The sequence below is a fragment of the Orbicella franksi genome, chromosome 3 (assembly GCF_964199315.1).
Source record: "Orbicella franksi chromosome 3, jaOrbFran1.1, whole genome shotgun sequence".
NCBI lineage: Eukaryota > Metazoa > Cnidaria > Anthozoa > Scleractinia > Merulinidae > Orbicella > Orbicella franksi.
Window position 1 is genome coordinate 27,647,080 of NC_138147.1, and position 15,060 is coordinate 27,662,139.

The 15,060-nt window shown below is 39.4% G+C and overlaps 3 protein-coding genes across 3 annotated transcripts; 2 read left to right on the top strand and 1 right to left on the bottom strand.

The window, feature by feature from the left end:
- Positions 1-251: 251 nt before the first annotated feature.
- LOC145482480 (uncharacterized) lies at positions 252-857 on the top strand. The gene has a single exon (XM_081461081.1). The coding sequence runs from the start codon at positions 252-254 to the stop codon at positions 855-857; it is 606 nt and encodes a 201-aa protein (XP_081317207.1).
- A 1,399-nt stretch (positions 858-2,256) lies between these two features.
- Positions 2,257-2,685, top strand: LOC145482481 (uncharacterized). Its single transcript, XM_081461083.1, has one exon. It carries the CDS (start codon positions 2,257-2,259, stop codon positions 2,683-2,685), a length of 429 nt encoding a protein of 142 aa, XP_081317209.1.
- A 7,230-nt stretch (positions 2,686-9,915) lies between these two features.
- Positions 9,916-10,952, bottom strand: LOC145482482 (adenosine receptor A3-like). The gene has a single exon (XM_081461084.1). The coding sequence runs from the start codon at positions 10,855-10,857 to the stop codon at positions 9,916-9,918; it is 942 nt and encodes a 313-aa protein (XP_081317210.1). The 5' UTR covers positions 10,858-10,952.
- Positions 10,953-15,060: the final 4,108 nt, after the last annotated feature.

Here is a 15,060-nt window from a genome sequence, read left to right on the forward strand (position 1 = left end):
CTACCGTATATCGACAATTAAACTTTCCAAGATGATGTATTCGGGAATAAGTCGTTGTTTTTACATATATGATTTTTAAACAAATAATGGTAGCGGTATTGTCGACGCCCTACATGTATGTGCCACCCAGGTACAGATAAGAGAGAAGATAATTGAATATTTGTAAACTGAAAACGACAGGAGAGAGGAGCGACAACGGGGAGCGTTTTGTGTCATTCTGCGCACTGAACAATCTTGCTATTGCATCGACTATGTTCCCACACAAAGAAATACACAGATACACGTGGACTTCACCAAATGGCCAATATCACAACCAGATCGATCACGTAATCGTTAGATCCAATTTTAAACGATCAGTACAGGACGTAAGGGCGTATAGGGGTGCAGACTGTGCAAGTGACCACAACCTTGTGATTGCTAAGACACTGCTTAAGCTAAACAGAACAGGCAGGAGAGCAGTACAAGTCAGAAGATACGAGACCGGTAAGCTGAATGTTCCTGAAATTAGGAAGCAATTTCAGTTGGAACTAAAGAACAGGTTCATCTGTTTACTGCTAGAAGATGATTGTGACGAGAATACTGGACAGGAAGAGGAGGGCGAAGTAGCACGTGATAACGAAGTAGAGAAAAAGTGGAAAAAGATCAAAGACACTTACTGTGAGACGGCCAAGGATGTGCTAGGCTACAGAACAAGGAAAAATAAGAGCTGGATCAGCCCAGAAAGCTGGAAGGGAATTGAAGAAAGGAAACAGCTAAAGCAAAAGTTAGCTGGCACAAGGTCGGAACGTCTTAGGGCAAGGCTGCAGCAGGAATACAGGAAGAAAGATCTAGAAGTGAAGAAAAGCGAGAAAGGATAAGAGAGAGTGGGCTAACAATATAGCACAAGAGGGAGAGGATGCTGCTAAGTGTGGGCAGATGAAAGATGTGTACGATGCTACAAGAAGGCTGCGCTGTGAGCCACCAAAGAAAATTTACATGGTAAGGAACAAGGAAGGCAATTTGTTGACAAAAGAAGAGGAGGTGCAACAAAGATGGAAAGAGCACTTTGCTGAAATACTGAATAGGCCCAACCCAGAACGTGAGGCCGAAGTGATTAGCGACGTGGAAGTTATAGAAGAGATACCATCAGGCCCCATAACTAAAGCCGAGATCAGGAGCGCCATCATTAGCATGAAAGCAGGCAAAGCATCTGGCATAGACTGCGTGTCAGTTGAACTGCTCAAGGCTGACATTACAACGACAGTCGACGTACTTCACGACCTTTTCCATGAGATATGGGTCAGTGAGATTGTCCCCGCAGATTGGAGGAAGGGTCTCATTGTCAAGATTGCCAAAAAAGGGGATCTCACCAAGTGTGGAAACTGGCGGGGGATTACTTTGATGTCTGTTGCTGCAAAAGTGATGGGCAAGGTATTGATCAGAAGAATATCAGGTGGTGTTGATGCAAAGCTACGGAAGGAGCAAGCTGGTTTCAGGAAAGGAAGGAGTACGATAGAGCAGATATTCGTTCTCAGGAACATCGTAGAGCAAACAGTGGAATGGAACTCCAGCTTATATGTATGCTTTGTCGACTACGAAAAGGCTTTTGACAGCGTTCACAGGAAAACCTTGTGGAAAATCATGGAGAATTATGGGATACCGTCGAAGCTTTTCAGAATGGTCAACGTAATGTATGATGATAGCCAATGTGCGGTTGTTGACGGTACAGGTCAAACGGACTGGTTTGATGTGAAGTCCGGCGTAAAGCAGGGGTGTAACATGTCAGGGTTTCTGTTCTTACTCGTGATCGACTGGATCATGAGAAGAACAGTAACGGGCGCTAACACTGGCATTAGATGGAAATTGTGGTTCAAGTTAGACGACTTGGACTTTGCTGATGACATTGCTCTTACATCCAGTACGAAATGTCAAATCCAAAAGAAAGTGAAAAATCTCAGCACTAACAGCAAGAAAACTGGTTTGAAGATCAACTCTGAAAAGACAAAGCTCCTCAGACTGAACACGACCAGCAATGAGAATGTTCAGGTTGACGAACACGATATTGAAGATGTTGGAAGTTTTGTGTACTTGGGTGCATACATCAGCAAGTCAGGTGGCACAGAAGAAGACATCAAAGCAAGGCTAGGGAAAGCAAGGGCTGCACATAGTAAGTTAGATAAGATCTCGAAGAACAGTCAATTTACCTACAAGACTAAGATCAAAATTTTCAAAGCTAATGTCATCTCGGTGTTGCTGTATGGTTGTGAATGTTAGCGAATGACCAAAACAGATGAGAAAAAACTGGATGCGTTCTTACATAAGAGCCTTCGTCGGATATTCAAGATCTACTGGCCAATGCGGATAAGAAACGAGGAGATTAGAGCAAGAGCAGGAATGGAGACAATAAGCAAGCAAGTGGCAAGGAGGAGATGGACGTGGGTGGGGCACGTCGTCAGAATGGATCACCACTCACATCCACGAATTGCTCTGACATGGGTACCTGAAGGCAAACGGAAACGGGGTCGACCGCGCGAGACTTGGAGAAGGACTGTCGAAAGGGAGCTGGAAAAGGAAGGTTTAAGAACATGGGCAGCAGCAGCATCGGCTGCGGAGGACAGAACAGCCTGGAGGCAGAGAGCTTACGGCCCAATTCTCCACTTGCAGAACGGAAAAATGATGATGAAACTGAAAAGGAGAACATCTTAAATTATATGGATTCTGAAATTTTTTCTTAAAATCTGCTAGGATGGAAATATCAAGAATCGTATCAATAATGATTAACGTCAATTTGCAAGTTCAAGTTTTTAGTGCGATGTATTTTAGTCGTGGATGAGGACTAATTTTATTTGTTCATTCACGAGACTTCGTATTCTGATACGCTTCAAGCCGGGATTAGCCCCTTCAGTCCCCTCATTTCCCATCAGGGTTAGGAAACGCCTTGCATTTAGTCATAACGCTTTATTTTTCTATGATAATAGGACATGTTTAGTCCATGTCGGTCTGTAAAGCCTGGTTTTCACTAACGACGCAAGCACAAGCGCAAGTAATAGGGATGGCTTAAGTTAAAACGAAATTCGACACAAACACAAGCACAAGCAAAATCATCCGAACCTTCCAAACTGTTTAGGCGCGAGGTAATCTGGATCCAGTGTTTTCATTGGCCAAACTTGACCACGTGTGGTAAATGTCCTTGTGCTTGTGTAATGCCTGAACGGTATTTCGTTTTCACTTGTCGCAGCGCAAACGCAAACATAAGCGCAAGCACGCAAGCAAGTACTGAAAAAGTTTGATCCTTGTGCTCAGTTGTGCATGCGCTTGTCCTCATGCCTGCGTCAAGGCCGTTTTGAGGGTGAAATAAGAATTACTATAAAATCAGAAAAGTGAATTAATCAACATGACTCGAACGTGGGACAAAGAAAATATCTGAGTTCCCGACAGGAATCGAACCCATGACCTCCCGAACACTGGGCGGGCGCTCTATCCACTGAGTTACGAAAACTGATAAACAGCCAGGTCGTTTAACTGAGTTTATGCGTGACAGGCGTCCTGGATACTGCTAGGATTAGCACTGTCGAAGTTAAAATTTACCATTTTTATTCATTTATCACACTTAGAATGACTTCATCAGTGCTGATCCTAGCAGTAGGCCGGCCTCAGTTAAATGTCATGGGTTCGATTCCTGTCGGGGACTCAGATTTTTTCTGTCCCACGCTCGTGTCATGTTGATTAGTCCACTTTTCACATTTCATTACCGAGCTTAAAATTCACCATCTTTATTCAGTTGTCAAGAATTATTATGTTTGCGCTTGTGCTTGGGCTTGTCCACGAATCAAATAAAGGTCCCTAACACTGCGCACAATGATGCAGAGGACATTAATGTCAAGTACTCAAATTTAAAAACAAATCTGAAACTCCACAACTCTTTTTTTGCAGCAGTTTGGTTATTCACCATCCAGTAACCAGATGTCCTCTTAGAAGACTTTTGTTTAGTTTTTTACTGTCAGTTTCCTTGATATTTTCGAGTTGTTCGCGCCGTGTTTCAAATGCGCGTGGTCATAAACCTCTCTCAGTTTGCAATACCGTATGTAAAATGTAAATGGAGATCCTCCAACGGCTTTTTTGAGCGTCTATTGACAGCAACGACAACGGTAATTAAGTTGCTCGTTGTGGTACAAATTATTATCGAGGAAGTAGTAAATATCTGTCCGTTTTAAAAATGTTTAAGCCGGTCGACGGAGAAAATAATTTGCTGTCTTCCTCCTCATTTAATAGGCTAATCGCCATTTTTACACAATACATCAAATTTTATGTCATTCTTTTTCTAAACCAAGACCAACACAAACGCATTTAACGCATAAGGAAAATACATAAATGCAGTAAGATAGTTGGCACCTTTGTTTGGAAACGCTAAAAAGGTCACCTAACCGCAGGTCACTGAAATAAATAAATATACAATTGATATCAAAGACAGAAGAGCTGTCTTCAAACAAAGTTTTTTTGGCGGAGTTTGAGAGGATTGATTTTAGGACGAGAAATTTAACATTTCACATTTTAATTCTCAAATTTTAAACAGTTGAAAGTTCAGTCACTCAATGGAACAAAGCTTTGCAATTTTGGCGCATAATAAATTGCTACTTCACATGAAAAAATACTCTACCTGTCAGCTTTAATTTTGGCATGCTAGTAATTTAACTTATATTGCTCTCGCTGAAGAAACGTGCGCCATCTTTAAACCATTTCCAAACATTCTCACCTTCCCAAATAAATTTAGTATACGCCTCAATAACGAATTCATAATTTTGTAAAAACTACCGTTGCGTTATCTATTATGATCCTATATATCTCTGTGTAATTCCATGTATATACATAAACTTATCGCTAGTCAATAATCGTTGAATTTGTGAGCTAGAGCTAAAGACTAATCATCATTGTTATTTTTGCGCATAATAAATTATTTTTCACATTTTAATATTTTTCATTGTAATTTATTTTATTTCTTATTTATGTTGTGACTAGACCTGTAAAGTAGCTTTCTATGTAGTAAGAGTCAGTCACAGTCAAGTCTTACTCTTATGCTAGTCTTAGAAACATGAAAATAGGGCCTTAGGAAGAATTTCAGTGTTGTCAGTCGTGAACGACTGTGCTCTATCAATCTTTTCCCGACTGAGTGCGTTAGAAAAGCATTTATTTTGGTGTCCAAAATGCTGAACAACCTCCTTAGAACTTTCTGCCTGTTTTTTGAACGAAAAGAAACATGACAACCTTCTTCTGAACTCCTTATCGGAATTATATCGTGTTTGAATAATATTTAACGTCGTCCTCGTGAGAGGTCGCGACGTAATTTCTCGCTTTTAATCTTTATTTACAGTTTTAAAGTTACAAACCGTCACGGTGTCGTCATTTGAAACAAGTTGTTTTTATTTACAAAAATGTTGAAATTCTTTCCTTAATACGGCTACCATACTAGCGACAGAAACATGTAATACTGAAAAATTAGGTACACACCACTTTAATCTAGGACAACCTCTGCAAGAACTTTAAAAATCTTAATCTTTAAACATGATGAACTTTTTACTTTTTCTTTGCCTACGTCTACAGGAACTAAGACGAAAAACAATGGCAAACAAGTTGTCTGATAGTGTCCCTCACTGCTTGTCTGACTTCTTCTATCTTCCAACAGTAAAAAATCGGGTTTAATGACGAGTTCAAGAAAAGTACGGTTTCTGATGCGTAAAGCCAAGTGTAATAAACAGATGAAATTTGTCCACTATCAGGGGGCAAAGTGGTCACTACACCATAGGGTAGGTAACAAGCGACCATCGTCAGTTGCAGCCATATTGCACTGAACACTGCCTTTTTGTATCGCGCTATGTTCAGTTGATTTGTTTGGTTCGGTTGTTGAACAAAGTGTTGTACATGATTTTGATGATGACGGAGGGTGAAGAAAATCTTTGTGTACGAGAAGATTGAGGTTACTAGACACAGAGATGTAGCTATGTTACCGCACCTTAAGGTTATAAGGGGATTCCAAAATTGCATCGCTGAAATGACAGTGGACACAACCCAAAAGGTAATAACGATCACGTGCGTTCGCTGTAAAGTTACAACTTGTCTGTATCTCAGTCCCAACAACAGCGCGAGAAGTCTGTCCACGCTTATTGCAGTCAGTGTCAGCACAGATACTCCACAGAAAATATAGGCTGTTGTAAAGCCTGCGGCTGATGCGTAGCGACAAATCTTCGAATGCGCATTTACTGCAGACATCCAACAGGTAACCACAAAAGGCTGTGTAACAGGACCAACACAGAGATCAGTTGTTGCAAGGCAACGAAGCAAGAGTTTGGACGGCGAATGAAGTGAAGACTCCTTGTGAAGAGCAATAAGAATCAAAGCATTCCCAAGAAATGCAGTAACGGACAGAAAAGAGTTTAAAACTGAAACAAATGTCAACTGGCCGTGTAGTCCTGCAGCTAAATCTGACGAACATAACAGATGTTGAACTGTTTTCTGCAGTCCATCTCTAGTAAAGTTTTCAGTTGCCATATTGATATGACGATGGCTAACTCATGTGCAAGGTGGAACTGATAAACTATCACTGTCGAAACTCGACCTCTTAACAACTGGCAAACATATCAATACCGCCCACATGAATCATTGACTGTTTGGAAAAACGTAATATTAAAAGTCGAGCAGCTGTCTTTCTCTACGAAGACTGACTGTTGCTTGTTTCCGTTACCGGAAAGAGAAAACCACAGGATAGAAATATCTGCATTTCCTTTCTTTTGATAATCAACATAGGTGAATAAACAAATAATGGTAGCGGTATTGTCGAAGCCCTTTATGTATGTGCCACCCAGGTACAGATAGGAGAGAAGATAATTGAATATTTTTAAATTTAAAACGAGAACATTTTGAATTATATGGATTCTGACATTTTTTCTTAAAATCTGCTGGAATGGAAATATCAAGATTCGTATCAATAATGATTAACCTCAATTTGAAAGTTTTAGTTTTCAGTGCGATGTATTTCAGTCGTATATGAGGACTAATTTTATTTGCTCATTCACGAGATTTCGTATTCTGCCACGTTTCAAGTCTGCGTTAGCCCTTTCAGTCCCCTTATTTCCCATTAGGGTTAGGAAACGGCTTGCACTTAGTTATAACGCTTAATTTTTCTATGATAATAGGACTGTTTAGTCCACGTCGGTCTATAAAGCCTGGTTTTCACTAGCGACGCAAGTACAAGAGCAAGCACAAGCGCAAGCGCAAGCGAAAGCAAAAGCGCAAGCACAAGCGCAAGCATAAACGCAAGCAAAAGCGTAAGTAATAGGGATGACCCAAGTGAAAACGAAATTCGACACAAACACAAGCACAAGCAAAATCATCCGAACCTTCCAAACTGTTTAGGCGCGAGGTAATCTGGATCCAGTGTTTTCATTGGCCAAACTTGACCACGTGTGGTAAATATCCTTGTGCTTGTGTAATGCCTGAACGGTATTTCGTTTTCACTTGTCGCAGCGCAAACGCAAACATAAGCGCAAGCATAAGAAAAAGTACTGAAAAAGTTTGATCCTTGTGCTCAGTTGTGCTTGCGCTTATCCTTATGCCTGCGTCAAGGCCGTTTTGAAGGTGAAATAAGAATTATTATGAAATCAGAAAAGTGAACTAATTAACATGACTCGAACGTGGGACAAAGAAAATATCTGAGTTCCCGACAGGATACGAACCCATGACCTCCCGAACACTGGGCGGGTGCTCTATCCACTGAGCTACGAAAACTCATGAACAGTAAGGTCGTTTAACTGAGTTTATGCGTGACAGGCGTCCTGCGTACTGCTAGGATCAGCAATGTCGAAGTTAAAATTTACCATCTTTATTCATTTATCACACTTAGAATGACTTCAACAGTGCTGATCCTAGCAGTAGGCCGGACTCAGTTAAATGTCATGGGTTCGATTCCTGTCGGGGACTCGGATTCTTCTTTGTCATACGCTCGTGTCATGTTGATTAGTCCACTTTTCACATTTCATTAGCGAGCTTAAAGTTCACCATCTTTATTCATTCATCAAGAATTATTATGTTTGCGCTTGTGCTTGGGCTTGTGCACGAATTGAATAAAGATCCCTAACGCTGCGCACAATAATGCAGGGGACATTAATGTCAAGCACTCAAATTTAAAAACAATACTTTGCAACAAAGCTGAAACTCCACAACTCTTTTTTTTGCACCATTTTGGTTATTTACTATCCAGTAACCACACGTCCTCTTAGAAGACTTTTGTTTAGTTCTTTACTCTCAGTTTCCTTGAGATTTTCGATGTATTATTAGAACTGTGTGAGGATTAACTTCATCTGTTCATTGACGGGTTGTTCGCGCCGTGTTTCAAATGCGCGTGGTCATAAACCTCTCTCAGCTTGCAATGCCATATGTAAAATGTAGATGGAGATCCTCCAACGGCTTTTTTGAGCGTCTATTGACAGCAACGACAACGGTAATTAAGTTGGTCGTGCTGGTAAAAATTATTATCGAGGAAGTAGTAAATATTTGTCCGTTTCATAAATGTTTAAGCCGGTCGACGGAGAAAATAATTTCTTGTCTTCCTCTCCATTTAATAGGTTAATCGCCATTTTTACACAATACATTTATATATGTCATTCTTGTTCTAAGCCAAGACCAACGCATAAGAATTTAATGCATAAGGAAAATTCACAAATGCAGTAAGATAGTTAGCACCTTTGTTTGAAAACGCTAAAAAAGTCACCTAACAGCAGGTCACTGGAATAAATAAATATACAATTCTTACCAAAGACAGAAGAGCTGTCTTGAAATAAGATTTTTCCACCAGAAACATTAAAATAGCGCGGTTTGAGAAGATTGATTTTAGGGCGAGAGATTTAATATTTCACAATTCAATCCTCAAATTTTAAACAGTTGAAAGATCAGTCACTCAATGGAACGAAGCTTTGCAATTTTGGCGCACAATAAGTTGCTGCTTCACATGAAAAAATACTCAACCTGTCTGTTTTAATTTTGGCATGCTAGTAATTTAAGTGATATTGCTCTCGTATCTTTAAAACATTTCCAAACATTCTCATCTTCCCAAGAATATTTAGTATACGCCTCAATAACGAATTCATAATTTTGTAAAACTACCTCTATTATCATCCTAAAAATCTCTATGTCATTCCATGTATATGCACAAACTTATCGCTAGTGAATAATCGTTGAATTTGTGAACTAAAACTAGAGACTAATCATAGAGAAAAAGTTTTGTTATTTTTGCGCATAATACACTACTTTTGACATTTCAATATTATTCATTGTAATTTATTTTATTTCTTATTTATGTTGTGACTAGACCTATAGAGTAGCTTTTTATGTGGCTAAGAGTCAGTCATTAGCTCTTACGCTAGTCTTAGAAACATCAAAATATAGGGCTTGAGGTGAAATTCAGTGTTATTTCGTGACCGACTGTGCTCTATCAACCTTTTCCCGACTGAGTGCGCTGGGACAGCATTTATTTTGGTGTCCAAAATGCTAAACAACCTCCTTAGAACTTCTGCCTGTGTTTTGAACGAAAAGAAACATAAAAACCTGCTACTAAACCGCTTATCGCAATTATATCGTGTTTGAATAATGTTTAATGTAGTTCACACAAAGAGATTACGATGCAATTTTTTGTTTTCAATCTTTATTTACAATTGTAAAGTTACAGGTCGTCAGGGGGTCGTCATTTAGAACAAGTTGTTTTTATTTACAAAAATGATGAAAATGTTTCCTTAATACGGCTACCATACTAGCGACAGAAACATGTAATAACGAAAAATTGAGTACACACCACTTTAATCTAAGACAACGTCTGCAAGAACTTTAAAAATCTTAATTTTTATACACGATTAACTTTTATCTTTTCTTTGCGGCCTCGGTCTACAAGAACTAACTCGAAAAGCAATGGCAAAGCATTTGTCTAATAGTGTCTCTCACTGCTTGTCTGACTTCTTCTATCTTCCAACAGTAGAAAATCGGGTTTAATGACGAGTTAAAGAAAAATACAGTGACTGATGCGTAACGCCAAGTGTAATAAATAGATGAAATTTGTCCATTATCAGGGGCCAAAGCCGTCACTATACCATAGGGTAGATAACAAGCGACCATCGCCAGTTGAAGCCATATTGCAGTGGACACTGCCCTTTTGTATCGCGCTATGTTCAGTTGATTTGTTTGGTTCTCTTGTTGAACAAGGTGTTGTACTTGATTTTGATGATGACGGAGGGTGAAGAAAATCTTTATGTACGAGAAGATTGAGGTTACTAGACACAGAGATGTACCTATGTTGCCGCACCATAAGGTTATAAGGGGATTCCAAATTTGCATCGCTGATATGACAGTGGACACAACCCAAAAGGTAATAACGATCACGTGCGTTCGCTTTAAAGTTACAACTTGTCTGTATCTCAGTCCCAACAACAGGGCGAGAAGTCTGTCCACGCTTATTGCAGTCAGTGTCAGCACAGATACTCCACAGAAAATATAGGCTGTTGTAAAGCTTGCGGCTGATGCGAAGCGACAAATCTTCCAATGCGCATTTACTGCAGACATCCAACAGGCAACCACAAAAGGCTGCGTAATAAGACCAACACAGAGATCAGTGGTTGCAAGGCAACGAAGCAAGAGTTTGGACGGTGGATGAAGTGAAGACTCTTTGCGAAGAGCAATAAGGATCAAAGCATTCCCAAGAAATGCAGTTAGGGACAGAAAAGAGTTTAAAACTGAAAGAGATGTCAACTGGCCGTGTAGTCCTGCAGCTAAATCTGACGTACATAATAGTTGTCCAACTGTTTGCTGCTGTTCGTCTCCAGTAAAATTTTCGGTTGCCATATTGATATGACGATGGCTAACTGCAAGCTGGAACTGATAAACTAACACTGTCGAAACTCGACCTCTTAACAACTGACAAACATATCAATACCACCCACATGAATCATTGATAGTTTGGAAAGACGTAATATTAAAAGTCGAGCAGCTGGCTTTCCATTATACGAAGACTGACTGGTGCTTGTTTCTGTTGGCGGAGGAGAAAACCTGACTACAGGATAGAAATATCTGCATTTCCTTTCTTTTGATAATCAACATAGGTGAATAAAAAGAAAGATGCATATCTATTGTTCAGCTATTCTGATTATGTTAATATTTTTTTATACTAATAATGCTTTTGAAATACATAAACAAGTAAAAACAATCAACGATATTATTAATGTCCCGCTGTTTCGGCGACCTCGTAACGCCATTATCCAACTTAACTTCATTCATGCAAATCTACAGGTCTTACCTCTGTTGAACTTGCTACAATTTCTTCAATCCTTGATAATGTCATCATGAGGTCGTCGAAATGTTGGGACATTATATCGTTAGTTTTTATTTCGGAAGATATGACACAAATTAAAAAATTTATTGGATATTCTCAATTAAATTTTCCTAGATGATGCATTAGCGAATTAGTCGTTATTTTTAGATATATGACTTCTAAACAAATAATGGTGGCGGTATTGTCGAAGCTCAACCTGTATGTGCCACCTAGGTAAAGATAGGATAGAAGATAATTGAATATTTATAAAAACGAGAACATTTTTAAGTGATATGGATTCTGAAATTTTTTCTTAAAATCTGCTTGAATGGAAATATCGAGAACCGTATCAAGAATGATGAACCTCAATTTGAAAGTTCAAGTTTTCAGTGCGATGTATTTTAGTCGTGTATGAGGACTTATTTTATTTGTTCATTCACAAATTTTGGTATTCTGCGACGTTTCAAGCCGGGGTTAGCCCCGACTTTTCCCATCTGGGTTAGGAAACGCTTCGCACTTAATCATCACGTTTTTCAATGATAACTATGACTTTTTATGACTGATTTGAGTCCATGTTGCTTTGCAAAGCCTGGTTTCACTAGAGACGCAAGCACAAGAGTAAGCACAAACGCAAGCAATAGGGATGACCCAAGTGAAACCGAAATTCGACGCAAACACAAACACAAGCAAAATCATCCGAACCTTCCAAACTGTTTAGGCGCGAGGTAATCTAGATCCAGTGTTTTCATTGGCCAACATAACCACGTGTGGTGAATATCCTTGTGCTTGTGTTATGTCTGAGCGGTATTTCGTTTTCACTTGTTGCAGCGCAAGAAAAAGGAAAAATTTTGATCCTTGTGCTTGTGCTTGCGCTTGTGCTTATGCCTGCGTCAAGGCCGGTTTCACGATGAAATAAGAATTATTATAATTGCGCTTGTGCTTGCGCTTGTGTTTGCGTCGGTACTGAAAACCAGGCTTAATCGTACGAGTTGTTAGAGAGGTTAAGCATGACGTTTACGGCAAACGGCAAACGGCAAAGATGAAACGTTTGTCGTCTCTCTTCAGCTGTGTGTATAGAAGAGTGAAATTATTTGTATTTGCAATGAATAGTAGGAGACGTTATTGCATTTTTGTGGGCTTTATTTACGGATTAGAAGAAAAGAACTGAAAATCAGAAGTTGTCTTTGCCGTTTACCGTCTGCCGTTAACGTCATGCTTAACCTCTCTATTAATAAAATCAGCCGAACGTGAACCGCGATTCCGATTCATGAAATCACGAGTATAAAGCCAATTCTGTTATTGGACAGAGCATTATCAGACGCTTTAATATTGGACGCTTTGAGAATTGGACATCTTATTGTTAGACACTTTTTTGTTTTGTTATTGAAGACATTGATTAGTTGCTTGAGCGGCCAATTTGTTAAACTGAAATAGTGTGGGCTGAGAACCAATCAAACGCGAGTGTTATGTTACAGTTGATATTACCCTGAAAATAAAAGCTTTGCACAGATACTTTATAATTTCTTCAAAGCTTCAAAAGCACTGCATACAGAATGTTGTTCACGTTATCGAACACGAGACGTTTTTCAGCTTGACTGTTTCTTGACCGACAGATTTCCCTTCCTAGCACTCTGGCTAACATAAGGTCCCCTTTATTTCCTTTGCAAATGAAAGTAAGTCCAGACGATGTCCCAAAGAAGGCATAGAAGGGAATACCTGCTTTATTAATGACTTCAATTGTCGTAATTTGCATCTGTTTATGAGAGGTTAAATTCTCAGTTAGCAAGAGTTTGGACGGCGGATGAAGTGAAGACTCCTTGTGAAGAGCAATTAGAATAAGGGCATTCCTAAGAAATACAATAACGGACAGAAAAGAGTTTTAAACTGAAATCAACATCAACTGGCCGTGTAGTCGAGCACTTAATTAATATCCTGGGGAGCATAATGGATGTTTAGCTATTATTTTTCTGCTGTCCATCCTCACTAAAGTTTGCTGTTGTCATACTGACCGGCAAAATGGCTATTTGTAACTTTACAACAAGCTGGAATCGGTTAACTAGCGCTGCTGAAACTTCTCAAACGTCTTGTATTCAGTTCAAGTTTGCTCCATCATGTCAGTACATGCATTATTGACTATTTGCGTGGTGACAAATATTCCAATCTTCATTAATAGCAGGCATAGTAGTGAATTCGTGCTTTAAAACCCTGGCCAAACGGACTCGTTAGTCGCAAGTAGCCGCAAGTTGAACTTGTCAAAAGACTTGCGTTGGGTGACCAAACAGATTCGCAAGTTTCCTCGCAAGTAGCCGAAAGCCGCGAAAAACCCATTTCAGTACAGACATATCCTGTATTTCATTGGCTAATAGGTTCCTATTAGCGTCACTTACCTTGCGTTGACTTAGGTTAGGTGAAAACCTTGCGTCGACTTGCGTGCAAATTTGATCTCTACCAAAGTGAGCGCAAGTCATCGCAAGTCGAAGCAAGTGCGTGCAAGGCCTGGCATCAATACACGGAAGGTTAAATTTTCAGTTAATTGTTATGATGCGACACAGTTTCCAGTATTTTTCAGCTTTCGTTCTTGAATAGATAAACACTATCATTCTTTTTCAAAAGAGTCTTGAATTATGGCACCACAAAATACCAAACAAGGGTAAACAAGTTATGATTACTGTTTTGACTTCAAGAGCTACCCTTAATTTGAGGCTATAAGCGATTATAACTTAAAACTTAAAAAGAGTTTGTTGAACCCGATGCGATATTATTGACTTATAATAACCATGCCAAGATTCAGCTTTTGACAAAGTTTGAAGCATTTTTGGAAGCTGTTTCGGAGCCCCATCAATTTTCTTAAAAATTAAAGTGGCCAAATGTCCTTCGTAAACTTAACAAAAAGTCGTATTAAAATATGCTAACTAGAAATTGGCGGATACAAGGGGAGAGTCAGCGGACTCATTTTTGAGTCATAAGCCTTAGAGCTAACGTTAAGGGTGTTTTTAACAGGTTATACTGTTGCTATTTTGCTAAAAAGGCCAGGCTTCAAATTCATCATATTATTGATCTCTATAGAGAGACAGTAGTGGAGGGAAACTAGGTGTGTTTCGCAGAAACGTGAAATTCTTCAGCTTTTAAACACCTTTTTTTTTTATATATATCTTAGGCCACAGAAGGTAGTTAAACGTTTGTTCGCTAATTCCCTCGCTACATCAAGGGGCTAGACTCGGTCTTAATTTTCTGCCCTCTGTACCTTGGTTGCATCTTTAAAGAAAACGAAAAATCCCTAGATGGCACCTCATAGTGAAACTTAATATATTCATGAAGCGCGCAAACTGGGGAGGGCAACAAACTTGCAGTTGAAATTGTTGCTCTCCCCAGTCGGGTGGGTTTAACAGAGGCGCTCATTCGAAATGTCACGAGGCTGTTTTCTTGTTAGCACAAATGATTGAACCAGCTTTAATTTTGTAGAATTTTATTTGCGTATAAAACTAGTAGCAACAGCTTCTTCCTTGATATTATACAGCGAAGGAAAGGGGTGAGATATTATTTTAGTTCAGAATTTTAAGGTAGTGCGCGATGGATCATTGTTATACTCCACTCGTTAGGATAATAAATGCGAGTAGTGTGTCTTTACACAGGCAACCCAAATAATTGCCAAAGAGGAAACGTACATACGTAGTTTGGAAGTAAATAACCGAAATATCTACACGACGAGCGGGGGCGAGAGATAAAATGCACCAGAC